At 34.5% G+C, this 23,292-nt stretch overlaps 6 protein-coding genes across 8 annotated transcripts; 3 read left to right on the forward strand and 3 right to left on the reverse strand.

Annotated features, from left to right (window-relative positions):
* Window positions 1–1,366: 1,366 nt before the first annotated feature.
* gpx_c (glutathione peroxidase_like protein c) lies at window positions 1,367–3,052 on the forward strand. The gene is made up of 5 exons (NM_001190345.1): window positions 1,367–1,484; window positions 1,574–1,723; window positions 2,066–2,269; window positions 2,417–2,541; window positions 2,686–3,052. Exons 1-5 carry the CDS (start codon window positions 1,389–1,391, stop codon window positions 2,756–2,758), a joined length of 648 nt encoding a protein of 215 aa, NP_001177274.1. The 5' UTR covers window positions 1,367–1,388; the 3' UTR covers window positions 2,759–3,052.
* Window positions 3,053–5,809: 2,757 nt separating this feature from the next.
* On the forward strand, window positions 5,810–8,899 carry LOC100178799. Its single transcript, XM_002128909.5, has 3 exons — window positions 5,810–6,521; window positions 7,288–7,465; window positions 7,927–8,899. The coding sequence occupies exons 1-3, from the start codon at window positions 6,292–6,294 to the stop codon at window positions 8,422–8,424; spliced, it is 906 nt and encodes a 301-aa protein (XP_002128945.1). The 5' UTR covers window positions 5,810–6,291; the 3' UTR covers window positions 8,425–8,899.
* LOC100183518 lies at window positions 8,316–13,082 on the reverse strand. Of its 2 annotated transcripts, XM_026837957.1 has the most exons (5): window positions 11,868–13,082; window positions 11,762–11,808; window positions 11,355–11,531; window positions 11,186–11,270; window positions 8,316–9,291 (listed from the first exon to the last, which is right to left on the reverse strand). In XM_026837957.1, exons 1-4 carry the CDS (start codon window positions 12,721–12,723, stop codon window positions 11,190–11,192), a joined length of 1,161 nt encoding a protein of 386 aa, XP_026693758.1. In that variant the 5' UTR covers window positions 12,724–13,082; the 3' UTR covers window positions 8,316–9,291; window positions 11,186–11,189. The 2 variants fall into 2 exon arrangements, with proteins under 2 accessions (XP_026693758.1, XP_018670707.1); XM_018815162.2 differs by lacking the exon at window positions 8,316–9,291 and having other exon boundaries at window positions 11,105–11,270; window positions 11,868–13,081.
* LOC100181165 lies at window positions 9,432–11,053 on the forward strand. The gene is made up of 5 exons (XM_002128747.4): window positions 9,432–9,702; window positions 9,808–9,972; window positions 10,297–10,434; window positions 10,513–10,653; window positions 10,726–11,053. Exons 1-5 carry the CDS (start codon window positions 9,494–9,496, stop codon window positions 10,964–10,966), a joined length of 894 nt encoding a protein of 297 aa, XP_002128783.1. The 5' UTR covers window positions 9,432–9,493; the 3' UTR covers window positions 10,967–11,053.
* Window positions 13,083–14,133: 1,051 nt separating the features above from the next.
* On the reverse strand, window positions 14,134–22,686 carry LOC100185927 (calsyntenin-1-like). Of its 2 annotated transcripts, none has more exons than XM_009862779.3 (18): window positions 22,578–22,686; window positions 22,149–22,271; window positions 21,568–21,802; window positions 21,224–21,439; window positions 20,924–21,076; window positions 20,243–20,443; window positions 20,027–20,130; window positions 19,656–19,860; window positions 19,233–19,360; window positions 18,294–18,456; window positions 17,296–17,441; window positions 16,968–17,107; window positions 16,407–16,615; window positions 16,166–16,315; window positions 15,954–16,099; window positions 15,593–15,752; window positions 15,213–15,439; window positions 14,134–14,734 (listed from the first exon to the last, which is right to left on the reverse strand). In XM_009862779.3, exons 4-18 carry the CDS (start codon window positions 21,252–21,254, stop codon window positions 14,597–14,599), a joined length of 2,301 nt encoding a protein of 766 aa, XP_009861081.2. In that variant the 5' UTR covers window positions 21,255–21,439; window positions 21,568–21,802; window positions 22,149–22,271; window positions 22,578–22,686; the 3' UTR covers window positions 14,134–14,596. The 2 variants fall into 2 exon arrangements, with proteins under 2 accessions (XP_009861081.2, XP_018670709.1); XM_018815164.2 differs by having other exon boundaries at window positions 15,213–15,442.
* LOC108950182 (calsyntenin-1-like) lies at window positions 21,564–22,653 on the reverse strand. The gene is made up of 3 exons (XM_018815154.1): window positions 22,578–22,653; window positions 22,149–22,271; window positions 21,564–21,802 (listed from the first exon to the last, which is right to left on the reverse strand). The coding sequence occupies exons 1-3, from the start codon at window positions 22,651–22,653 to the stop codon at window positions 21,564–21,566; spliced, it is 438 nt and encodes a 145-aa protein (XP_018670699.1).
* Window positions 22,687–23,292: the final 606 nt, after the last annotated feature.

Consider the following 23,292-nt stretch of genomic DNA (forward strand, 5'->3'; position numbering starts at 1 on the left):
ATGTTTCCGCACAAACTTTAGTCAGCACATGTTTGCGGAAGACCACCGCTGTCGGAACAACGAGTCATTTGAAAGTTAACTACGCAACGTATGTTTATGTTGACATATATTCGCAAACTGTTTTGTTGACAAACAACTATAAAGTATTTGCACGACCGGGTGTTTTGTTTTAAGTAGTGTGACGTGCCGGTAAAAGTAAACTCGTAATTTTATGAATCATTATTTGTGTTAGAATTGTTTATGTAACAAAAGTGGTTTATAAAGAACTTAGCCGAATCATGATCAAACGTGAAACCGCATTGACACATTATATTTATGTTAAACGTTACACACATTCCTAAATTGAAAATACGATTATTTTATTTGATTGGGAATTTACCATTTTTGTAATGTAGACATTATTTGTACTCTCTAGCAGCACCGCGCGGCGTGAATAACGTAATAATAAGGACAAAATCTCCGCATTGATTATCTATTGTAAGAATACGGTGCATTTATTTATCAATTTTTGACAAAAAGTGTTTTTCTTGTTGGACATGCAATTCTTATATAAAAACTTTTCCGTCAAAAAGTAATTTATCCTATGTTTTATTTTTTAGATAAAAATGTTCCCTAAATCATTAATAGCAATATAAATATATAACTTATAGTTAAACAAAGCAAACTGTTCGTCTACAAACTTATAACAAAATGTTAAATGTTTGTACGTGAACCAACAAAATACATGTTTTTAAGCGATGTTTAAAATTGCTGCGGCAATGTATTATGGTATAGGGTAATATGGTATATTTTATCGTTCCATTTTGTAGTAAACAATATTACAATAAACAGAATATTTACAGAACTATGTATATATAACTGTACCCCCGCGGCTGTAAAAAAACTTAGTTATAAAAACACGATACGTATAAGTATAACTATTAGGTGTTAACAATATTCCATCTTGCCCCACAGCCATAGCACTACATGTTTTGCTTTTGGAAACCGCAAACAACTTAAAATCACTGTGCTAAAAACTATATAGGTTGCTAGGACGTTTTACTTCATCCATGGATGATTCAGCATTTTGTTGTTGTGTCACATGTCAGCTACTCGTGCAAATATAAACCATAGGATCGGTGCTTGTTTGCGACAGACACAGGGAGATAACTGCATAATATAAAACCGTTTGCTACATGTTGTGCAGGGTTAATATTGAGCAGGTTCCTTTTAGACATGAGGTTCAGGTTCTTAGCTTGCTTTCATTTCTAAAGAAATAGGGATGCCTTACTTTACGTCGTTTATTTGTATTTGTTGTATTAAACTTTATACAATTTACAGTTTGTTAAAATATCGTTTTTAAAACGTGTAAAATACCTCTTGTTGTAGAAATAAGTTCGTATTATAAAATGCATCAAAAAGGCGCGGTTCCCGCCGTGCTTCTGGTGCTAGGCACTTTGGCTGTTGCAACTTCTATAGAAAATTCAACATGTTTTCATAACACGGTAAAGTTACTTCTATTTTTAATAAACATGAATTTAATTATTTTAATCTATTCTTTATACTACATTTAATAAAATCTTATATGTTTTAGTTTTCTGTGTACGACCATTCGTTTCCGACCTTGTCAGGTGAAACGGTAAACCTCGGGGAATTTCGTGGTAACGTCTCCATGGTGATCAATGTCGCCACTTACTGAGGGGCGACTGTTCCACAATATAAAGCCATGAATGCACTGTCTGAGGTACAAACTATACGTGTTGAATATATATTGATTGTATTTGTTACGATTATATAGCTTTTATTCTGTTTTGTACAGTTATGTTTTTTGTGTCAATTATAAGTAGAGTGGTAGAAATATTCTCCCATATTTTAACACCGAATTTCAATAGTTCATAACTACAATCGACTTTGACACGCGATATTACTGTCGTGGAAATATTGTCAAAAAATCCTAAGATTTTTATTTGTTTGTCATCAAGTTTGAGTCTGTATGAAAAAAATTAATAAAGTGTTCTACCAACCTATATAAATTTATGTTTGTCATATCAGGTAAACATAAGTACAGAATATTGGTTAATCGCAGGAATACACCCAATCAAGTTTTGTGACACTGGCCTTCCCATGCAATCAGTTCGGACTCCAACAACCAGAAGCAAACGACGAAATATTAAACGGCGTTATGTATGTTCGACCTGGACACGGGTTCGTTCCAAACAAGAAGATTTATTTCTTTAGTAAAACGCAAGTAAACGGAGGTAGCGAAGATCCGCTGTTTACATCGATTAAGGTATGTTAATGTATTACAAAGAAAACTTGAATTTTTAGAAGCAATAAGTGTCATTTATATTTATAATATTTAGCATTGCGCATTCTAGCGCAATTAATTCACTCCAATGTGTATAAAGTAATACAGGACATTATTTAATTGTAACAGGCTTCTTGTCCCCCGACCACTAACAACATTGGAATAACATCTGAATTATATTGGACACCAATTAAAGCAAACGATATATATTGGAACTGGAATAAATTTCTGCTGGATAAAAATGGGATGATCAGGTTGGTTTGTAATGTTTACTCTAACTGAAATTACTTACGCCCAATTGCATATTATACTGAATATAAAACACACATAGTGCTCCACGACGGTCCCTTAGTATTAATTGGTCAGACGATACGTGACGTCTTTTTTTGCATTCACAGATATAGGTTCGGAAGTGCTGTTACTGCCACGCAATTAAAGCCTTGGATAGATCAGCTACTTAACGAAAAGTAAATGCTTAATCGATACCAATCAGGAATCATGAGGGTCACTGATTTGATACATTTTTTTCTGGATGAGAACATTTATGAAATCTTTATCAGAAACTGTGCATAAACAGATGATGAAGGTTGATGACAGGTCACGAGAGATGAGGTTTATTAGTCGCAAGTACTTGGTGCATTCTCTTGTTGCGAGTAGACCTTTGATTTCGTTACCGAACTTTCTCTATTCACAAATTGAGTTATATCGTTCAGTTGCTTTCTCCTTATTAATTTGCCGAAAAACAATACATTATCAACAAAAGAACAAATATAATAATATTTGGTTTGTATAGTCAATGTATTCAGACAGCTATGGACCACGGAACTTTTTTGTGACCCAGAACGGAGCCTTGGCCCATTCGTGCTGCGCAGTTGCCTGTATAACCATATGGTTATGGGTTCAAGCTTTGTCGCTTCTATTATTGTTGGCGTATGTGTCATTGGACAAGACTAACGGCAATTGCTCCAAACCAGTGGTCACTATAACATATGATCTAAACTGTCAGCCATGTAGAAAATAACATCACTCGCAAAGTTTCATACGTGCTATATAGCTCTGGGACGACGTGAACATCACCATTGAGTTATAAACATTTAAAATATTTGTAAAACTATTTTAAACAAAATCCAAGTCGAAATTAGGAGCGATCAAAAACAGCTGGTTTCCTGCTTGATCGGAACAATTGTAATCACACAAAACTGTTACCAAGCAGCGCTGTTCAGTTTCAATGCATTCGCATCACGAGTGAGCACCGTCGCCTGCCGTGCGGTTTATTAACAGTCAGTGTTATTATTCGCACGATTTGAATGAGATTATAAAATCTTTTAAAAATCCTCACAACTATGCCAAATGTTTAAATAATTTCTTATTTCAGATTAACGATTTCATGGATTGGTTAGTTTAATTCACCGTCTGTCGCTGACGGTGTACATTGTCTGTAGGGACTAAGGTTTGCTCGTCAATATCCAATTTACGGTTCTACGCAAACGTCTGTAGTCTGTCCACCGTTGACGGTTCAAAACCGCTGTGGGAATCGAAATACGCTGACATATGTTGCACTAATTTCAAATGTTAGCAGAATAAACATTCATGTATTTAGGAGTACCAGTAAATATTGCGTAAATGTAGCAATTTTTATGTATGGTAGTGTGTGCAAATAACTCAGGGATTGTTAGGAGAAATAGGCACTACTATATATTCCGGTCGCGCGTTAACACAATGGTAGGATATAGAACAGTATTTAACAAAGTGACAATAACGTATGATCGGAAATCGCACCTTTTGTTGGGCGAGCGCCTGCATTGCAGCTCATCAGCTACCACAACCCATAAACCATAGGAGGGTATCATGCTGCGTAGACTTCTTTCGACGCTCATAAAAATAGCGCGACGATTCAAAGAAGGGACAGTTGGCTTTGATAACAGATGGATTCGGTTCGCGTTAAGTCAGATTCAGAGTAATGCTGAGTTATATAAACGAAAGCGAGTGCTTATTTTACTACAGGGAGAAACATTTGTAGATACAGGTTCTATAAAAGTAGTGTTAGTTTTAGTTACAGGCGATTGAAATTGATTATATATTGCAAAATCAAAAACTTAGTATTATCTTTATACTGGATCTGCATTTTTTTAGCATGTCATGATGTGATTGTTGATTTACAACAACGTTTGTAAACGATGGTTATTTCTGGTCAGTTTGTATTCCAAATAAACATGAATGTGTAGTAAAATAGTTTTCTTTGTAAAATTTTCTACGAAGAATATATATTTGGTCGGGGTAAAATGGTTTCATTCTCTTTTATCTCATCGTTTTGTAGCAAACAAAGAATATTTAAAAGAAGTATCTAACCGCAACCCTAACGCCTTCAATAAAATGCTGTTAAATGGCACGCATGCGTAATATAGTATACTATATGCTCACAGTATCTATCTTACCCACTATATTGCTATACATTGAGACGAAATTATCTTGCCCTATGTAGAAAATCAGTGAACGATAAAGGAATCAGAGGTGCCAATCAAGTAGGGATAATCAATGACGTTATATTGGGAAACTGGTCGTCAAGTTATGGCTATCTTATTATTGTATTAAATCTTGATTCGAAACTTAATGGTGTGAATTCGTTGGGATTTCTACCCAACCACTTGGTATAATTTGGCATCAGTAATTTTATTTCTCTATTATAATATTGTTAATGATTATCACCCTTGAGAAAATGTAATCTGTCATTCTTATAAGACTGGAACATTCGATAATATGGGTATATTATATGATCTGCTGTTTTCATACGAATGCTCACCACAGCAAAAATGGACATCTATCTTAGTCAGCTGTTTGTTGTTTACATCGTCTACGAAGCTTTGCCAATTAGTCTACTGTACATTGAGTTGCAGATTTTGATCTTTATGTTTATATTACGATCAACTTAAGATTGAAACCAGGTTTCATTGGTTTATAGGTTAGTCGTACAATAAGTAAACACAGTTGTTCTTTTTGTTGCACCAAAATGCACAACGTGCTGCATGAAAACGCGAGCGAGCAAGTGTCACGTGACCGTAGCTTCTGGCGGCGCAACCGCGTCGATCAGCATTTATATTTTCGTAGTAAAATCAAACTGTATTAGGATATTACAGAAATTAGTCTTGTTATTCAAGTATTGACATTGATAACTACACTCTGGATTAGCGTAATAAGATTGAGGAACATTAAAAATACGGGTTGCGTCAGCCGCGAAGGGAACTCGGTCGACACTTTGTAATTGTGTCGATGTTAAGGACGAGGAATCAGAATTCAAAGTCTCAGCAATCGCAGTTTAACGTTTGTTTTTCACGTCCGCCTGTGATCTTCGTTAAATTGTGTGATCGAATTGTTGTGTCGACGTCATTGGTGCGGCTATACCGCTTTCCAGCTGTTACGATGATGCTTAGTATTTATGGAGGCTACAGATACGATTAGAATGTACGTTCTTTAAACATCGCATATGCATTTTAATACGCTTCTCTAAAATAGCTGAGTTTATTAGAGGCAACTATATACTAATAGATGTTATGCGTACGTTCAGAATCAGATGTAAAGCATTTTGAGCGTTGTCAACTCGTACAAAATATCGTGCTATATACGGTCCTTTAAATGCGCAAAAACCCTTGTACAGATTTTACAAGACTGTTTTCTAAAGTGCTGGTAAGGTCAGCGTGTTCATTTTCAACCATGTAAGTGCCTTCCAGTGTTGTTATAACATAGGAACCATGGTTGGCTAAGTGAAGAACAAATCATCTTGACAAATTACATGATGACTCGGGAACTAAATGTTTGCTTAATTATAAAAACAATGAATCGTCATTACATCACCTTTCACACGCAAGTACTCCTTCTACATAACAACATTTGATTTCATGAAATGATATAAGCATAAGTTAAACAATGGTATTATATCTTTTCAGATACACCTTGGCCGAAAGTAAACTGTTTTTTTTGCGATTTTAACTTGATAAAAAAGAAAAGGCATGAGTGCTGAAATTGCTTGTACAACGTTCGAATGTTATCTCGAGCAGTTCCGGAACAACCAGCGAACTATAGCTTCGTTTGATTCAACAACCGCTTTAATACCGATAGACTTTGATTCTGACGGAGGCGATGAAATGAGACCGCCTACATCAGCTTTCAGAATTCTCTTTCCCATTCTTCTTATTCTTGGAATATTTATGTTGATTGCAATCAGCGTCGTGTTGCATAGGTACGTTGATAAATTATTACTACTGTGATTTTAAATCGAATAACTTATACTAATATTGCATCATTTTTAATAATATAACTAAAAGACCCATTTATATTTAATTTACCATAGGTTGCAACGAACATCAAAAAACATCATTATTTCATATACGTGCCCACAATTAGTAATTATTAAACCTAAAAAATAGTTGCGTTAAATTAACAGCAACAATGGCGAAGTATACACTCGTAATAGCGACAATGTTTCAAATTTTACTGTTATATATATATATATATATATATATATATATATATATATATATATATATATATATATGTACATATACATTACATAAACAAGATTTAGTACTATTAGGTAAAAAAGATGAGATTCTAGCTCCCGATTCCCATATTTTCTAATAGTGTTCACAACAATTACCAACGTTTTTTTAGAATCGTAAGGATACAGTTATCAAATTCTCTATTCTTTGTTTATTACCAAATAGAACAAGAAAAGCGAACAAACCATGGTGTCTCATCTAACCCCACTTTACTATATAGTAGAGGTGGGAAAGATGGGACACTTTTATTTTATTTTCTCGTCCTATTTGGTACTATAAAAAACACCCCCCAAAAATATAAAACCGTATCTTCACGACTCCCATAGACCATTGTTAAATATTTAAAACGAATCTGAATATTTGAATATTATGTGCTAAAGGTGTCCCATCTTACTCCACAGGAATCTATATAGATTTACTATATATAAAATATATATTTTTATTTAGAATTGTACTGAAATTGGTTCGCAAAAGATGGTCATCAACTTTATCCCGTCAACGAAATAACGATGAATCTGAAACATCCCGACGTGTGAACACTGTTAGTCAATATACAGATAATCCACCAAGTTATAACCAGGTGCTGGCCAACATTGAAGAAGACTCGTTACCTACATATTATCAGGTAACTTGTGGACCACAGTTTCCCCCTCGATTTCTGTATTGGTTGACCCATATTTTGAATTAAGTTCATAAATATAAATAACCCACACGTGAATTAGGAACGAGTGATTGTTATTTGTCAACTTTTGTAGCTGATGTTTTGTTTACTCTTTTCTGTATTGCGTTTTTGGACGACCCTTTACTGATCATTGCGTTGAAGCTTCCACCGTTTGGTGTTTTGCAAACAGAACACACCCACAGAGGCGGTAGCATTAAGCCCGGTATTATTTTGCTTTTTGAACGCTGCTATCCGCTCGAAAAACATAACGCTCGGGTCACGTCGCTGTACAATGTTCTTGCTTAATTTAGAGTAGGCCCATTACCTGTATAATAACATGTAGGAAGTCATTGCATTATTGCATGATGAATATGGTAACACAGAAACACTTGAATAAATATATAAATACGATTTATTCTTTTCAGGTCATGAACGGAATCGTGAACCTTGGATTTATGAACGAGGTTCATGTGATGCAATCATCACAATCACAGGGTCAGACTTCAACGTCCAATAGTGCAGATCATTTAACAAGGCAACCAACAGATTCTGTGAGCTCAGAAAATATAGATGAAAGCGTTCCACCTCCTATGTACAACACCAACAACCGACCAACACGCGTAAATATCGCGACAAATGTAAACCCAACGACCAATGACATAGAAGATATAATTGACTCTATAGCAGTTCCAAGTAGAGTATCAGAACCTGTTTCACGCCACTGTAGTACAACTTTAAGATGCAACTTTAACAAAGGCGAACCAAGTCGATTGCCTGCAACCTCTTCCACGCTGCAATCTACCAGCTGTTGTTCAACCAGCACCGTACGTAATCAAGGTCTATTAAAAGCTACACCGATTTTAACATTGCCACGGTTATTTAGTTATGATAGAACTGTAGAAAGCGAAAGTACGTCGGTTTAATTAGTTTACTTCTCATTTGTTGATACAAAGACACGGTTATCCATTGTTTATTACACATTTTAAACAAGATTGTCTTTTAAATCCAATAACGTATTATGAGCCATGTGTTTTTATTATGCATTGATACTACAACTACAAGCAAACATCAATCAGATATTTTGTTTACTCGTTTTACTATTTACCATCTGCGTATATTACTCTCTTATATAAATGTTATCGTCTTACTACATATATTTTATCTTTTTGGTTTTTCATCGCGCCGCGTTATGATATTTATGCTGTAGATTCGATAATAAATTACCGTCTGTTGTTTTAGAATTTTGTACAGATACCATACATGACAAGAGTATGGTGGATAAACATGTTTATTATGTTATTTATATGTTTGTTATTATTAATACAACACACATACGTACATATCATGTTGATGTTTATAATTACGCAAATCGAAATACAACAAACATGATGACTCAAACGGAAAATGTAACAGATATATATTACGTTCTTGTATACACAAGTAGTTACTTTTTCAACAACAACCAGTACAAACAAATCAGTTAACTGTTAATACAAAGATGCCGCGGTTAAGTAGAACGCTTGTTGTGCTGTATTTACATTCAGTCGAAGGCTTATTTTAGAGGCAAAAAAATTAACATTCCAGCCGCTTAATTGAAAGCAACAGCAAGCTTTTTGGTACAATCGTTACTTCGCAGCGGGGGGCAATTATTAGCTTTATTGTGTGGCGTGTTTGGTTGACTGCATGAAACCTCGTGTTCCAGTTTCTTAGAATGCGCGATCCGTTCGCAGTAGGGCATTCGGTTTTGAAGTAGGCAGCAGAAACAGTTTGTGCAGTTTTACCGAAGATACCTAAACTTTAAATATCTTAGTTATACAACGTGCTGCTATTAAATATTTATACTTAAAGGATAAGAATTGTTACGTAACAACTAATGTGTTTAGATGAAAAATATTAATAATTTCATCACTTACCATGCGTATTTGGTTGTTATGTAATTAAAAAATCCTATAAAAATGTGATTTACAGACTTGCTGATAATATACTGTTAACATGAAGATTCTAGTAAAGCTTTTATTCTTGTTTTATTTGGTTGTCATCACAACCACGGAGTCAGATGTGTGCTTCAAATACGAGCCACTGTGGGCGAACACAACTGGCTCTACAGCCCTCACTGTCGTGAAAGTCTCACCTTGGGAAGTTTGCAAATTGGCCGAGCAGTGCAAACCAATTGAACAAGACGCGAAACCAGAACTTAAAACGTAAGTCCTAATATACTTAATTTAAGTAAAAAAGAAAAATACTCTGACTGTTTTATTAACCCGCTCATTTTATAAATGTTTGGAAGTTAATTACGCAAATTACAGGTTTAGCCTATCGGAGGTGTGTCCATTAAGTTTGCCTACTCCAGCTTTGGCACCAACCGTCCGCAAATATAACAAAGTCCGCCAACTCAGCGTCCCTATCCCTATGGCATTGGAAACTACATCAGCGAATGATTCTTTACGAAACCAACATAATTATACTGACAGGTTAAGTTTTATAATGATTCATTTCAGTATACTTATAGGATGATGGGGTAAGATAAGGAATGTTTTCGTTTTTTTCTCGTTCTATTTAGTAGCGGCTCTAAAAGAGCGTTTGTTACTTGCTTGAAACACGATTAGGAAATATGTATATATGTATATAGATGATGCTGTATATAGATATATAGATATATGTATATAGATGCTAATTTCTTTAAAAAGGTCTATCCTATCACAGTGTATTTTTGTTGGAATATACAACGTTGTGCATATCATGCTGTTTATTTATATTTTGCGAATTTATTTAGTAGAAAAGTTTCTTTATCGCAGATTGGAAATCTGTTCGATTCTTCGCTCCACGCAAGAAAGCGAAGACACGGTTTACACTGCTATGTGTTTTCTTAACGATGGTTGGTCCCAAATGTGCCTAGCAGATTCGAACACTACGTTTCACCAAGCGCATTCAAAGTCCGTATATTTTATTTAATTTGATTTTCGTATATTGCTATGTACGCTGCTGTTTAAAAACTAAATATGTGACTTTAGTGTGAACGCTGAAGACTACGATTTTGAGGATGAGTACTGTTACATCATGAAGCGTTCACCTTCCGAATCTGATAATGGAATCTGCAATATCACCATTTTGCCAAGTTTCAACCAGCATGGTGTAGAAAGATCGGAAAACAAGTAAGTCATTTTACGTATCGCATTAAATGTTGCAAAGACTTTGCCGGGTAACTGGAAAACTTTTTGTACCAGAACCGTCAATAACTACAAGTCAGACCTTGTGATATTTCATTTTTATCAACGACATGAAATGTGCGATGCTGTTCATGTTAAAACACTAGTGGCAAAGCAAGCCGGACAGTGTACACTAGAAGACGAAAACATTGAAGCTAATCCTATGTGTCCGCGGAATTCTACGTCACAACATACGTCATTTTCATTGGCATCTCTCTTTACAAGTAAATTCGACATGGAGCAGTGTAAGAAGATTTGAGATTGACTGCGTTATTTTGATCGCTAGGTGTTGTTTTACCGTGACCAGTTGTGACTATTTTGTACGAAATAAAGATTTATTCTCCTATTTTATATGGTATTTATTCAAACAGGTATACATGTTGTACAAATAGACAAATAATTAAAGTGGTGTATTGTATTGGTAACACAAACAGCATGTCAGTTATGAAAAACATTAGCATTTTCGTATATGGCATACCGCATCAACTTGAGTCTAAAGTTTCACAAAATTTTCTGAAGTTTTCCTGCTCCAGTGCAGCCATAAGTTCGTTTAATGCGTATATCTGAAACAAATGGAAATAGCATTTGATATTGTATTACTCCGATTACTGCAATGAGTCGTGGGGCAAAACATAGGGAGGGTTTACCTTTTTCCTTTGTTCATGCTTTAGCTTCTCATTAACTTCATGCATAGTTCTGCGACACTCTTGTTGTTTAATTGCGTTTGCTTTTCTTTTCAGTTGTTCTTCACGCTGGGTGATCACGTGATAGTCGTTTCCATAGTAGTGAATCAGTTTTAATCGGTCACTTAAATTGCTTTCCCTCTAAAACAGTGAGACCTTTAGTTCATTGATTCGTGTGAATTAACCGGATATGGTACATATACATCAAAGACGTTCCATCTTCCCTTCATCCTACTATATATATATAGTAGGGTGAAGTGGAGTAAGATGGGACATGTTTTCATTCTCTTTTCTTGTCCCATTAAAAGCTTTAAAACCAGGAGTTTAATTAACAATATTACTAATTACATGTGCACACTATATTAACGCACCTTAGTAATCTTTGCCATTTCGCTATGCGTCAATCTTGAAGCAAATCCTACGATGAATAAAAATGCTGGTTTATGTCTATATGCGCATTTGCAGCAAACCTTTTACCTGCTGTGCAGTGAGTTGTTTGCTTTTGTGGAGAGTATACCTGTGCAGCCATATTTATTTTACTGTTTGCCTGAAATGACTTCGCTGTAAATGGTGAAGGTGGAAGTACGATAGTTTCCTTTCCTCTGGCTAACTGGGCAGACGGGAAGCGAGTTGGCCGAGGACTTTGGTTTCCCGGTAATGACCAAGGTTCATTATTGGTGTCATTGTTACGGTTTACGATTCGTGTCACGTCAGACTGCTTGTATGTATCTGGGAGTGATAGAACAGGATTTTTAAGGAGAGCATTTGAAGTTGGTGGAAGAGTTAGTCTTGATTTCTCCTTAACTTTTAATGGCAGAACATATGGTTTCTTAACACTAGATTTAGGCACAAGCGAAACTTTGGTTGGCTTTAAATAATCTCCGTTATTTGTCTCCAAGAATATTTTTGTCTTTTGTGAATCAGTTGTTGATTTTGAAGAATATACAGCGAAACATGATTGTTTTGGAGCTTTGGAATCTTCCAAGTCGCTTAAGAAAGGTGTGTGTTTATGTTTTGTGGAGGCTGATTTGCTTTTTCTTCTTGATTTTGTCCTTCGCTTTCTTGATTTTGTTTTTCTTCTTGTGTTTTCATTTTTTAATTTTGTTTCATGGTTAGGTTCCAATTTGGTAGGTATGTTTATTTCTTCGTGCTGGAGACGCATGTTTCTAAGGTCTTTGATTAATTGCGGGCGTAAATTACTAGTTAAGCTAAACGTATCATGCTTTGCACGAGTTTCAGTGTTGTTGTGTAGTTTTTGAATACCGTATTCCTCAAAATGAGTCCTGTTTAAACTTCGGTCTAACAACGGATTCAAATGTGAATATGAAACCATGGAGTTTAATGGAACCAAGCTGATCCTAGAATACAAAAATTATAGCTGCCATATTCGATAGCCTACCGGAGTTTGGATCCACTAACATAAAATTGGGACACTTCACAAACTATAGACCCCCGTGTTACCTATTCTGAAAATGTTCACATTTTATGTTAGTTAGTTAGTTAGTTGGTTAAGAGAAGTTATCGAAAATGATTGCTATAACTGTAGTTTCTGTATTCTAGAATCCCCTTGGCAGTTTAAAAATCTTATATTTCACCTCCTATCGAATCTAAACTATCTTAAATGACAGTTGCTTTTTAAAAGTAAACTCGCATATTGTTTTAGATTATAAAGTCATATTGTTATGCTGGAATGACAATCGAAGCACCTAATCGGTACAAAAAAATTACGAACAAAATGAGCGTAAGTACTGATTGAGCGCAGCACTCTACGAGTATTCAAGTACCGCGTTATAAGTCGTGAGTGAATTGGTGAACAAGCTTGAATAGTAGCCATGGTAATTCGCTTTGCGCCTCCGGTGGACAAAACTATATTTGGGGAGCAGAAATTGCCATTTTGACAGGCTTTGGTTTATATTATAGCCAGTTAAGCGTTGAAGTGTTTGTGACACGGAAATGTGTAAATATAAACTATTTATACCGTAGAATAGTTTTAATTTTTACAATTTTTTTTGGCGAAAGAATTAGCCCGATCAATATAGTATCTTAGTTTAATAGACCGAAACATTTCGTACAGTTTGATATTGTCTTATAAATCTAGTATTAGTTTTGTGAAAAAACTAAGATGTAAACATGATGAAAATAGGCAGCGGTAATACGGCTTTAATAAGGAATAAACAACAACAAAATATCGTTTTAAAGATATTTATATATTAAGTTTATATGACAAGGAGCTTGTCCGGTCTTTCCCAACATTGCAGTTTTATAGTTTTTTTTTTATAATAAAGTTATACTAATTTTTATATTTATTTACAAAGAAGAAGCATTTATTATACATACAAAATCCGAAATAATTTGCGTTTTCTTATGTAGTTTAGAAACTAGGATGGGTCAAAGTTCAGTGGCCGAATCTTAACTGTAGCGTTTTTTTTCACGCGATTTTTCAGTAGTTGAAAATTAAACCGTAGTTAATTGTTTAAAACACGGTCAGGGCATATATAGTAGGGAGGGGGAGGATGGGACACCTTTAGTATTTAATATATAAATATTGTGGTCGTGTTTTAAACAAGTAACAACGGTTTACGGGAGTCGTGGGCATATGGTTTTATAATTTTTTGAGAGAAAATTAAACTTCCGATAAAATACTAAACCTTTAAAATACCATTTAACTTACCCAAAATAATAAGATGCGAGCACTAAGTGATAAGAGCTAAGTTATGTTGGTGGTCGATATATAACAATAAGGTGTCGTCACAAACAATGTTTATTATTTTTGTGTAAACGATTCTACTACAGATGTAAGCAACACAACAGAATTTTAACACTGCGATGGGTGTGTGTGTGGCAAAAACAAAGTGAAATACTGCATCGTGGTCAGTGTCAATACCTGGCAATGGCGGTTTCGACAACCTGCTGTAATTCAAAAATAGACGAAAATCGATTCAATATAAAATATACTTAACAACAAAAATACTACGCAATAACATGGGACCATCGGGATGTCTTGAGTGATTTTCTTAACTGATATATGATAGGGGAATGAAATATTCATTGAAGGTTTGACTATGTGTCACTATATATACTGTAACAAACTAGTGGCGATCAAAAGAAACGTGCAAAGTGATAATAAAGCATTGCGATTTACATCGAGACAGAAGAGCATTTGGTAATATACATACACCATTCACGATCCATAAATAAAATAATACTTAGTTATCCCATTCATAAAAATCTTCCGCATTTCGTCGTTGAGGATTTTCTTTTTTCGAGGTTGCTATGCCAACCATCACGACATCTTCCTCCAACTCTGAGAAATCATCTTCACTGAGTTGTTGATTATTTTCATCCTGGATGAAAAACGAGTTTTAAATACTGTACATTGCAACTATGGTACTGTGGGGTAAGATGGGATACCGTTATCACCCAAATCACAAATTTCCCGATCGTATTTTAAACAATCAACAACGCCCTTTTAAAATCGCGGACCTATGGTTATACAATTCTGCAAATATTCGTTGTTTACTACCAAATGGTATAGAAAAAAAAAGAATGAAAACATGTCCCATCCTACCCCAACCTATCATACTTAAACAATTAAAACATCTTTGCCTATTGGGCCTAGGAGATTCTTAAGCGTAGAAAACAAAACGAATACTTTAACGACCGAATTGATCCATTTTACTATGATAAACTTTTGGAAAATTAGTTAATCTGTAGTTGTGAAATTAGGAAATAAAACAACTAATGTTTTACTTTCTAAATTAAACCCAAGCAGTAAAGCATGTTTGGAAATTGATTTTAAATTAGCATTTTATTACTTCATACCTCTAGAGGGTTGACAGTTATAGTCATGGCCGAGTCATCCCAATCTAAATCCCCATCGTTTATTTCTTTCCCTATCTCGTCCAACGACGCAACTTCATGATCATTGTCCGCATCAATAGGTTTGCTTCCACTTAACTGAGTGTGCAGCATGGCTGGGACAATCAACAGGCCAACCAAGACAAGACAACCGCCGATTGCGAGCACAAGAGTTGTTACGGAAGTTTTACCTGCTAAAAACACAGGAAATATACACAAGCAATGCGGGACATGTAATAATAAATATGCAACTGATTGCGATTTTCTTGTACAAGCGAATCTCTATATTTAGCTCGTTGCTAATTCGATTTTATTTACTTTCTATTTTAAGTTCTGTTTCTCACCGTCACTGTCTTCACTTTCCAATGTTCCCACATCTTTTGTATCTGTAGCCACAAGTGCTGCCGGTAAAATCGGCATATCTTGTTTGAGCAACACTGTGTTGGTGCTTGATGTCGGTTCGTGGTATGGTGTTAATCGAACATTTGTATGTAAGACTGTTAGCTGTAGAAAAACAACAGCAGGTTAGGAAATATCATTTAAGGTTAAACCAAATTTATAGTTTCATAATTTGACTTCATAGATCCAGACTGATGATGACGTAATAGTTATAAATATTGCATAACACAGTCACGCGTTCCACCGCACCACGCCCGACGTCTATAAACAAGACAGCCTCCCACTTCATAATTAATTTAAACTTACTGTCAGGTGGTAAACGTTGCTATGGAAACGGCCTCCAAGTCCAGAACAAGCGAGGGTGAACGTTATTTCTTTGCAGAAAAGCGCGCGTTCGTTCCTGTAGATAATGCTACGCAGAACTTGCTCGTAAATGGCCAGGCTTTGCGCACCTTAATAAAATATTTTAACAATGAGTTGTACAATAGAATAAGAGTTATGACATAAATATTAAATACCTTGTATGGCAATTCCGTCACTTAGCTTCTCCAAATACATTTTTCTTTTCCTCATCAAATGACGGGCACGAACTTTAAACTTCCCAAATCCTTCGTCTTTACGGGTTTGCTTTATTTCACAACGATCGAGGTTTTGCTCTATTGGCATGTCTAGTGATTTACAATAAGCGTTAGATTCAACAATGTAATGCGTAAAGAGAACGAAAGATCATCCATGTAATGTTGCTGTTAATAAAATTACCTGTGGTTTGTGGGTTGTTAGACACTTTCGTCATCACTGTAATCTCCTTAAACAAAAGTACACCGGTTGACGTTTTTAAAAGATCGGATCCTGCTCTGGCGATACTTCCATAACCAGTTATGGTTATCACCGGGTCTTCCATGGGAAGAACCATAACGTACATTTGGAAGGTTGGGATGGTGGGACACATCGATGTGTTGTCGGAACAGCTGAAAAATAATTGAGTTACTGCAAAAGAAAAGCAACTATAGTGGCGTGGGGTAAGATACAGGACATGTTTTTATTCTTTTTTCTCGTCCGAGTTAGCTGTACACAAAAAACGTTCAGTATTTTAAAGCTGTATTCTTGCGAATTTAGAAAGAGGGATATTAAAGTGAATTTTAGAAGAGTGATGATAAATGTTCAAATTACGATCAGGAAATATGGAATTTAAGTTTTAAGTGCGAATTTAAGTGCTAATGTTGTCCCATTTTACCCTTGAACAATATATATAAATAAATACGGTTTATTTTAAAAATGCAACACACCCAACAACCAAGTAAAGTATAAACCTAAAACTACCTCAAACTAGTTTCAATATTCATCTTTCGTTCCCCTGGCTTTGGAAATTGTTCCTCATTAAAATACACCAGAGATTTGATCTTGCTGATGATGTCATCCTCTGTATTAGCAGCTACAGTGAACGTGGATCCTCTTTCAAACTTAAAATAAATTCACATTTGGTAATTATTTCTGCATTGAGAAAGTAGTACAGGAATTAGAATCTTTCAATATTTATCAAAATTAAAAACATAAGTTTTTTAACATAAATTCAATAATTTAAACAATGGTATATAAATAACCGGATGTTACAGATTTGTTTAATTATTTGATTCATAGTAAATCTTACTTCACGCTGTCCTTTATCATTGGATTTAATTCCTTCCTTGCACCTGTTTGCACACATGAACACTTGTGTGTTTTCCATCTTCCCAACATAAATCATGATATTTGATAATTTTCCATGAAAGAACTGAGTAACACTTGATGTGCGACCTTGGGTAAGCAACCAGAACATTTATAAATTAATATGCTAATAATTATACTGTGACTTTATTGTTAATGAAAAATATGGTAAAACGCATGAAAGGTTAAACTTATATGTGGTAAACGTGTGGCAAAATAATAACTTTCTATTTAATCATCTTAAATATAAAGCCAAAATATTTAACCCAAAACTGCTTTAAATTTTAAAAAAATGTTGCGTTTAATTTAAGCTGTAATAGATTTCTGGTCTGATTAACATAATCATCGTAATCTCGCAATGACCTAATCCCATGCGTACGAATTACATAAGCCTTACAAGGCTTTTCCTCACAAGACTCACATGTTCGACAAGCATTATATGATTATTCGCCATTAAAGACGTTTAATCCCAGGCCACTGGTTTGCACAGTACGTGCATTAGTTCGACTAAAAAGCTAACGGCTCAAGTAACAAAATAAACAATAGTTGTGCGACGAATGACACAAAAAAAAATTTCTAACTTTTTGGGTATAATTAAAATGGAACATACCATTTAAATAAATTATAATATTATTGAAAATATAAAAACTTTTATTTATCTCTTTAATTACGGTACCGCAGATTGAAAAATTGAAAAACGAAAATACAGTCGTTAAAACACGCTTAAAAAATGTAAATAATTTTAATGGGTGGTAAGTCGCTTGCTCGCTATGCCTAGCAGAAACAACGAGACATTTATATTTAAATATTTTCTAGTTAAACTACGAATAAAACCAAAGGACGCGTAACGACACAACCCGTATATAATAAAAACACATAACTCGTGGCCATTGCAGCCGACCAATGTACACGAGTATGGAATATGGGTTTATTATGAACTACCTTCATATGCAGCTCCAATAACCCATTGTGGTGGGTGGGGTGTTGAATGAAGTGGATAGTCGTCTGCTATTAAGTATGGAATGAGTTGTTCACCGTTCGCAATCAATGTAACATTAGGAAAGTCGACGTTGATAAGAATGTCATACCAAATCCCTTTACAGCCCTGAAATAAAACACAAATATAACAAGTGAAAGCAAACGTGACTCGCGAGGCAAAAACACATATATCTTATTTATTAATCTCACCAAGACACATATGCCTAAAGTTTTATTTTAACTTACGCAATTTTCAGTTAAAAGACGTATGCTATGAGGCGTAAGGATATATAAAGCTATTGTAAAGTATACATATTTTTAATAATATTGTACATGTGTTTATACTTGTATAGTTGAATCGGTGTCGCCCCACTAGCTAACCTTACGAACTTGTTGCATTTCATTAGAGTGTTCCTAAGGCAGAAATATTGGGATCGAAATATAATTACCAGTTTAGAACAAAAATCAATATATTTCATCTGTCAACGTTCTTTCAATGTATGCTAATGAGAGTGGTCTACACAGTTTGCCATGTGCATTTTAACATTAATCAATACAACTATGTATTGTATTCTGACCAATGCTCAAAAGGGAAATATGGAGAAGAATAAATAATAAATGAACTTCGAATTGGCTTCAATTTATCTTTTCTAAGGTAAGTTCTTGAAAGAAACGTTGTGCTGACATTTTACATTAATAAAAAAAACGTGTGCTGTAATAGAATACAATGTGGAGTACGAAGTTAGATCGATGCATAATAAATAAGCAAGACAGCAAATTGCTTCACAAAAGGTGAATCAAGTTGGAAATTCAATTACCAGTTATGTAACAAACGTATGTTGTCCTTAAGAAGTTAATGGTATAGATGATATAGGACAAAATAAAATAAAATATAAAACTCACGTTTTTATTAGTAAGCTTCCAATGCCATTCTGCTGGTTTCAGCACACCATGTGAACCTTCTTCTTGTCTCAGCAACACCATAACCCGACAATGTTCTACGTACACCGAGAAGTGATGCCTACTTAAACCTGCATTTTAAAAACCTTTTGTATTGGACCTTTAACCATGGATACAAAACTATAAAACATGACATAACTTGACATGGGTACTTAAAAGTGATATAAATGGTACTTATGTGTGGAATTGTGTAAGATTTATCAGTAACCTAAAACATAGGTAGTGCTCAATCATTCTATTCCATGTGGGTGAGGTTTTTGTCCAGGACCTGGGATTTAGGCCACATTTCATTGATTACTTTAACAACCAGTCCGGTTATACACTGTGCCTAAACAATAATACAATCATATATTTGTTTTAAAGCACCTGCACTATCGGATTTGCACAAGACAGTTGCCTTTCTATTTCCTGTCATGTTACTTGTGGGATCGAGGAACATTTTAAATGAAATGGAGAAAGTTGAGGAAAGATTAAGGTTGTTTAGAGACTCGAGTAGTTGATTATTTGTCACTAAAACCGCCTGTGTGCTTCCGTCGAATTCATAAATCCTCTCCGAGTTGTTTTCAACTTTCTACAAGCAACAGAATAAAATATTTACACAAAGTGAAAAAACATTAACAGTGCATTTAGAGAACGAAAAATCTCTATGCGCCTGGTTTACAATGTGACAACAGATTTATAAAACTCAGCCAAGTTGAAAACCACAGCAGACAGTTAAGTGCACCGTCTAGACTTGCCTTTATAACAGGTTGAACTCTATTGTTAATGTTAGGCTGAATCATATCTTCTCCAGACACAGTTGTGCTTGGCAAAAGTTCAATCAGTTTTCTGTCCGATTCATCTGTAAAAATATAAAATTTGGACTTGTACACATTTAATTAGAATCTGGTTTAGAATAATTTAAAAACATGAAAATAAATAAAGTAAAACAACACATATATATCAGGGTTTACCACATAGATTGCTCTCCTCATGTAAGAGGTAAGTATTTCTGTCACATCCGGTTATCTTTTCAACGTCATTAATGTCCATACTAACAGTTACTTCAATGGAAATCACATTAGATTGTGGCAAACATGTTGTAAGGGTTGGATTGATAATAAGTGGAACCACACCCGCTACATTGGGCGACACTTCAACACGTTTTTCAAAACCTGTTTGTAAAACAATGGTTAAACAATATGTTAGAATTTTCCTTGGTTTATTTACTCCACATGTTCAAACCCAACATTAAATCATATTGGTTTTAATTTTAACATATTTGTTAAGACAAACACAGTCAGTTTTGACAAAAGTAAATACGTCATACATTTGTAGAACAGCATTCATATAACTGTGTATGGTGCTATGAAATCAATAATATAATTTTACAAAATGGCTTATTGATCCAGTATTGCTGCCTTGTGATTGTGGGGGCTGTAGAAGCTTAAATAATGCATGGGAGGCATTTTAACATATTTCTGTTATTTTTACCCTTCTACCTTTTCATTCATGGACATTTATTTATAGGGTACTCGCACAGAAACATGGATATTTAAACAACAAATGCTTATTATTGTATTTACATTTACAAAATATTGGGTTAATTTAGCGATAAAAATTTAAAAAGTTTAACCACAAAATCAAAGTCTTACCAGTCCATTGTGCTTCACACACTGGATTGATTAAAATAGATATTGTTGATGGAACAACAGACTTTCTACCTCCACAATCATACGCAACCACAGATACTTCTATTAATTTTGGAGAACTTGTAGCACCAATTACTTGCTGTGTGTGTAAGACTCCTGAAATAAAACAAAAAAATACTAAGGAACAATTATATTTTTGTATTAAATACTACACTACACAGTTTTTTGACATTCAAGAGGGTTTAAACTTGGTTTTTAATTATAATTCATTTTAGAGGATCTGGAACCACAACAATTAGTAACCGTTTTTGGAAAATAGAGAATAAATTTGCATGTTCACCAATTAACTCATAGTGACAAATATCACTAAACTTAGGAGAACAGTCCTTGTCTAATGCTTCCACATTAATTAAGGGTTGACCACCAGGAATATCACCCTCAGTCACAAGAGAATAGTTGCTTGTTGAAAATTGTGGTTCATATTCATTAACATCTTTCACAGCAATGACAATCTTAGATCTAAAAATTAAAATTAATAAACTGATGTTTACTATTTGTAAAAAACCTGTATTTTATACATTTAGCTATCAATGCAAAACAACACAAATTAACAAGAATATTTATTAAAAAAATAAAAATACAATTACTTGGTTGAGCTACGTTGAGATTTGTAATTCCCTTCACTAGTCTGACCAACACCACAATCATGCGCCGATATCAAATATGAATATTCAGTTCGATTTTCGCAATCAAGGAAATTCCAGTTTGGTTTCAAAACAATTTCACCATCCCCAGTACGCCGGTCAACCACATTAACCATGAATGGAATTTCTTCTCCATTGTTCTCAGGCAAGTTGTGTAAACGATATTCACAAATAAGACCTTGTATTAAAGTTGTGTTATTAAGATCCTACACACTTTTTGCATACACACAATAAAAATAATTAATTTTTAACAACCAGTCAGTGACTCAAACAGTTTAACATAACATAATTTGTATGCATTCCATAAAAAACGATAGCAAAGACCTTACTCTTACCCCCAAAAGAAAATGAAAAAAAAGAATGACAATTGGTAAAACACATTATAAAAGGTGATGTGGAATGTGTGGAAGAGACCGTCGCTAAAAAATATGGCTTTTAAGCGCAATTAATTAATTGGTATACCACTTTTGATCTATAAACCAAGGTTTGAGAATCAACGATTTAAAAATGTCAAAGAAATAAACCTGGAACTCTTGGAGCATCTTTGTCAATTGCAACAAGAGGTGGATGAATCTCAACCACATAAGTGTCTTCAGCAATTGATCCAAAAAACTGGCCTTCCATTTTAGGACGATGACGATTTTGACCTGTCGAAATAAAATAATTGTTTCTACAAGAATAAATCATTAAATTCTGGTTACAGGACATCAAAATATTAGCGGGTTTGTAAAAGCTGAAAACTTCATTCATTAGTGAGATATTGTCCTTTGTTGGTAATTCTGTGGATCAGTGGATGTGATGTCGTGATGATACAACTTGATTACCGGGGTGTGCTTTATTAATGTGATACAATCCACCCAAAATTTACTATATAAGGCATTAAAGATAATTTGATCATGTGAATACTGAGTATAAATATTTAATGTTTAAATTAGGCATTCCTTGAAACTTACTCTTATGTTTGGAAGAACTTCCACATAATACCGAACATAAGATAATCAGACCAATGGTATATTGTCTTAGATTCATGTTGCAACAACTGAATAACAAATAATTACGAACTAAAGCTAAATAAATTAGACACAAAATAAATTTAACAAAGGTAAAGATTATTATAAGGTTATTATTTATCCTGGTATTTATTTAGCTGGTAAGCAGTACAAACTTTAGTCTCAACATGTTCAATACTTTGCACTGAAACTCTCAAATCTAAGGAACCAAATCTATAGTTATGCGATACGTTCAAAAGTAACTAACGTTACTACATCTTACATACGTCTGTTGCAAATGAGAAACACACAGACTTTACTTTTTGCGCACTGATCGTCACCACAGACGCTAAACATTTGCGCCCACTAACGACGTCTGAATTATTAAAAGTTTAACACTATTCAGTAGAGTGGGGTAAGATTTTTATCGTTTCATTCAGTAGTAAATAACGAATATTGCCATAATTTTATAACCGTACCACCGTGAATATAAAATGGCGGGGATTGTTTTAAACACGATCAAGAAATATGGTATTTTGTGCTAGAGTAGAGTAGTGTAGGGGAAGATGGGACACTTAGTCAGACGAGACTTTTTTAATTTTCTTTTTATGATTCCCCATTTAATGAATAGACAAATAATGTTACCGGGTTATTTGACGGTATTATCTCGACTTTGTAA

Source organism: Ciona intestinalis, unplaced genomic scaffold (genome assembly GCF_000224145.3).
Source record: "Ciona intestinalis unplaced genomic scaffold, KH HT000037.2, whole genome shotgun sequence".
Taxonomy (NCBI): domain Eukaryota; kingdom Metazoa; phylum Chordata; class Ascidiacea; order Phlebobranchia; family Cionidae; genus Ciona; species Ciona intestinalis.

Bases quoted from the DNA above. Each gene is read 5' to 3' on its own strand.
- LOC100178799 (XM_002128909.5), top strand. From the start codon at position 6,292: ATGAGTGCTGAAATTGCTTGTACAACGTTCGAATGTTATCTCGAGCAG. The intron at 6,522-7,287 runs GTACGTTGATAA...ATTTTTATTTAG, and splicing joins ATCAGCGTCGTGTTGCATAG to AATTGTACTGAAATTGGTTC. The intron at 7,466-7,926 runs GTAACTTGTGGA...TATTCTTTTCAG, and splicing joins CGTTACCTACATATTATCAG to GTCATGAACGGAATCGTGAA.
- LOC100181165 (XM_002128747.4), top strand. From the start codon at position 9,494: ATGAAGATTCTAGTAAAGCTTTTATTCTTGTTTTATTTGGTTGTCATC. The intron at 10,435-10,512 runs GTCCGTATATTT...ATGTGACTTTAG, and splicing joins TTTCACCAAGCGCATTCAAA to TGTGAACGCTGAAGACTACG. The intron at 10,654-10,725 runs GTAAGTCATTTT...TTTTTGTACCAG, and splicing joins GTAGAAAGATCGGAAAACAA to AACCGTCAATAACTACAAGT.
- LOC100183518 (XM_026837957.1), bottom strand. From the start codon at position 12,723: ATGGTTTCATATTCACATTTGAATCCGTTGTTAGACCGAAGTTTAAAC. The intron at 11,809-11,867 runs GTAAAAGGTTTG...TATTCATCGTAG, and splicing joins AACAACTCACTGCACAGCAG to GATTTGCTTCAAGATTGACG. The intron at 11,532-11,761 runs GTGCGTTAATAT...TCACTGTTTTAG, and splicing joins AAATGGCAAAGATTACTAAG to AGGGAAAGCAATTTAAGTGA.
- LOC100185927 (XM_018815164.2), bottom strand. From the start codon at position 21,254: ATGCAAATTTATTCTCTATTTTCCAAAAACG. The intron at 19,861-20,026 runs GCAAGTCTAGAC...TGTTGCTTGTAG, and splicing joins GAGTTCAACCTGTTATAAAG to AAAGTTGAAAACAACTCGGA. The intron at 17,108-17,295 runs GTAAGATTTACT...ATTTATTTTAAG, and splicing joins ATGATAAAGGACAGCGTGAA to TTTGAAAGAGGATCCACGTT.
- LOC108950182 (XM_018815154.1), bottom strand. From the start codon at position 22,653: ATGAATCTAAGACAATATACCATTGGTCTGATTATCTTATGTTCGGTA. The intron at 22,272-22,577 runs GTAAGTTTCAAG...TTATTTCGACAG, and splicing joins AAGTTCTTCCAAACATAAGA to GTCAAAATCGTCATCGTCCT. The intron at 21,803-22,148 runs GTTTATTTCTTT...CTTTAATACAAG, and splicing joins AGATGCTCCAAGAGTTCCAG to GTCTTATTTGTGAATATCGT.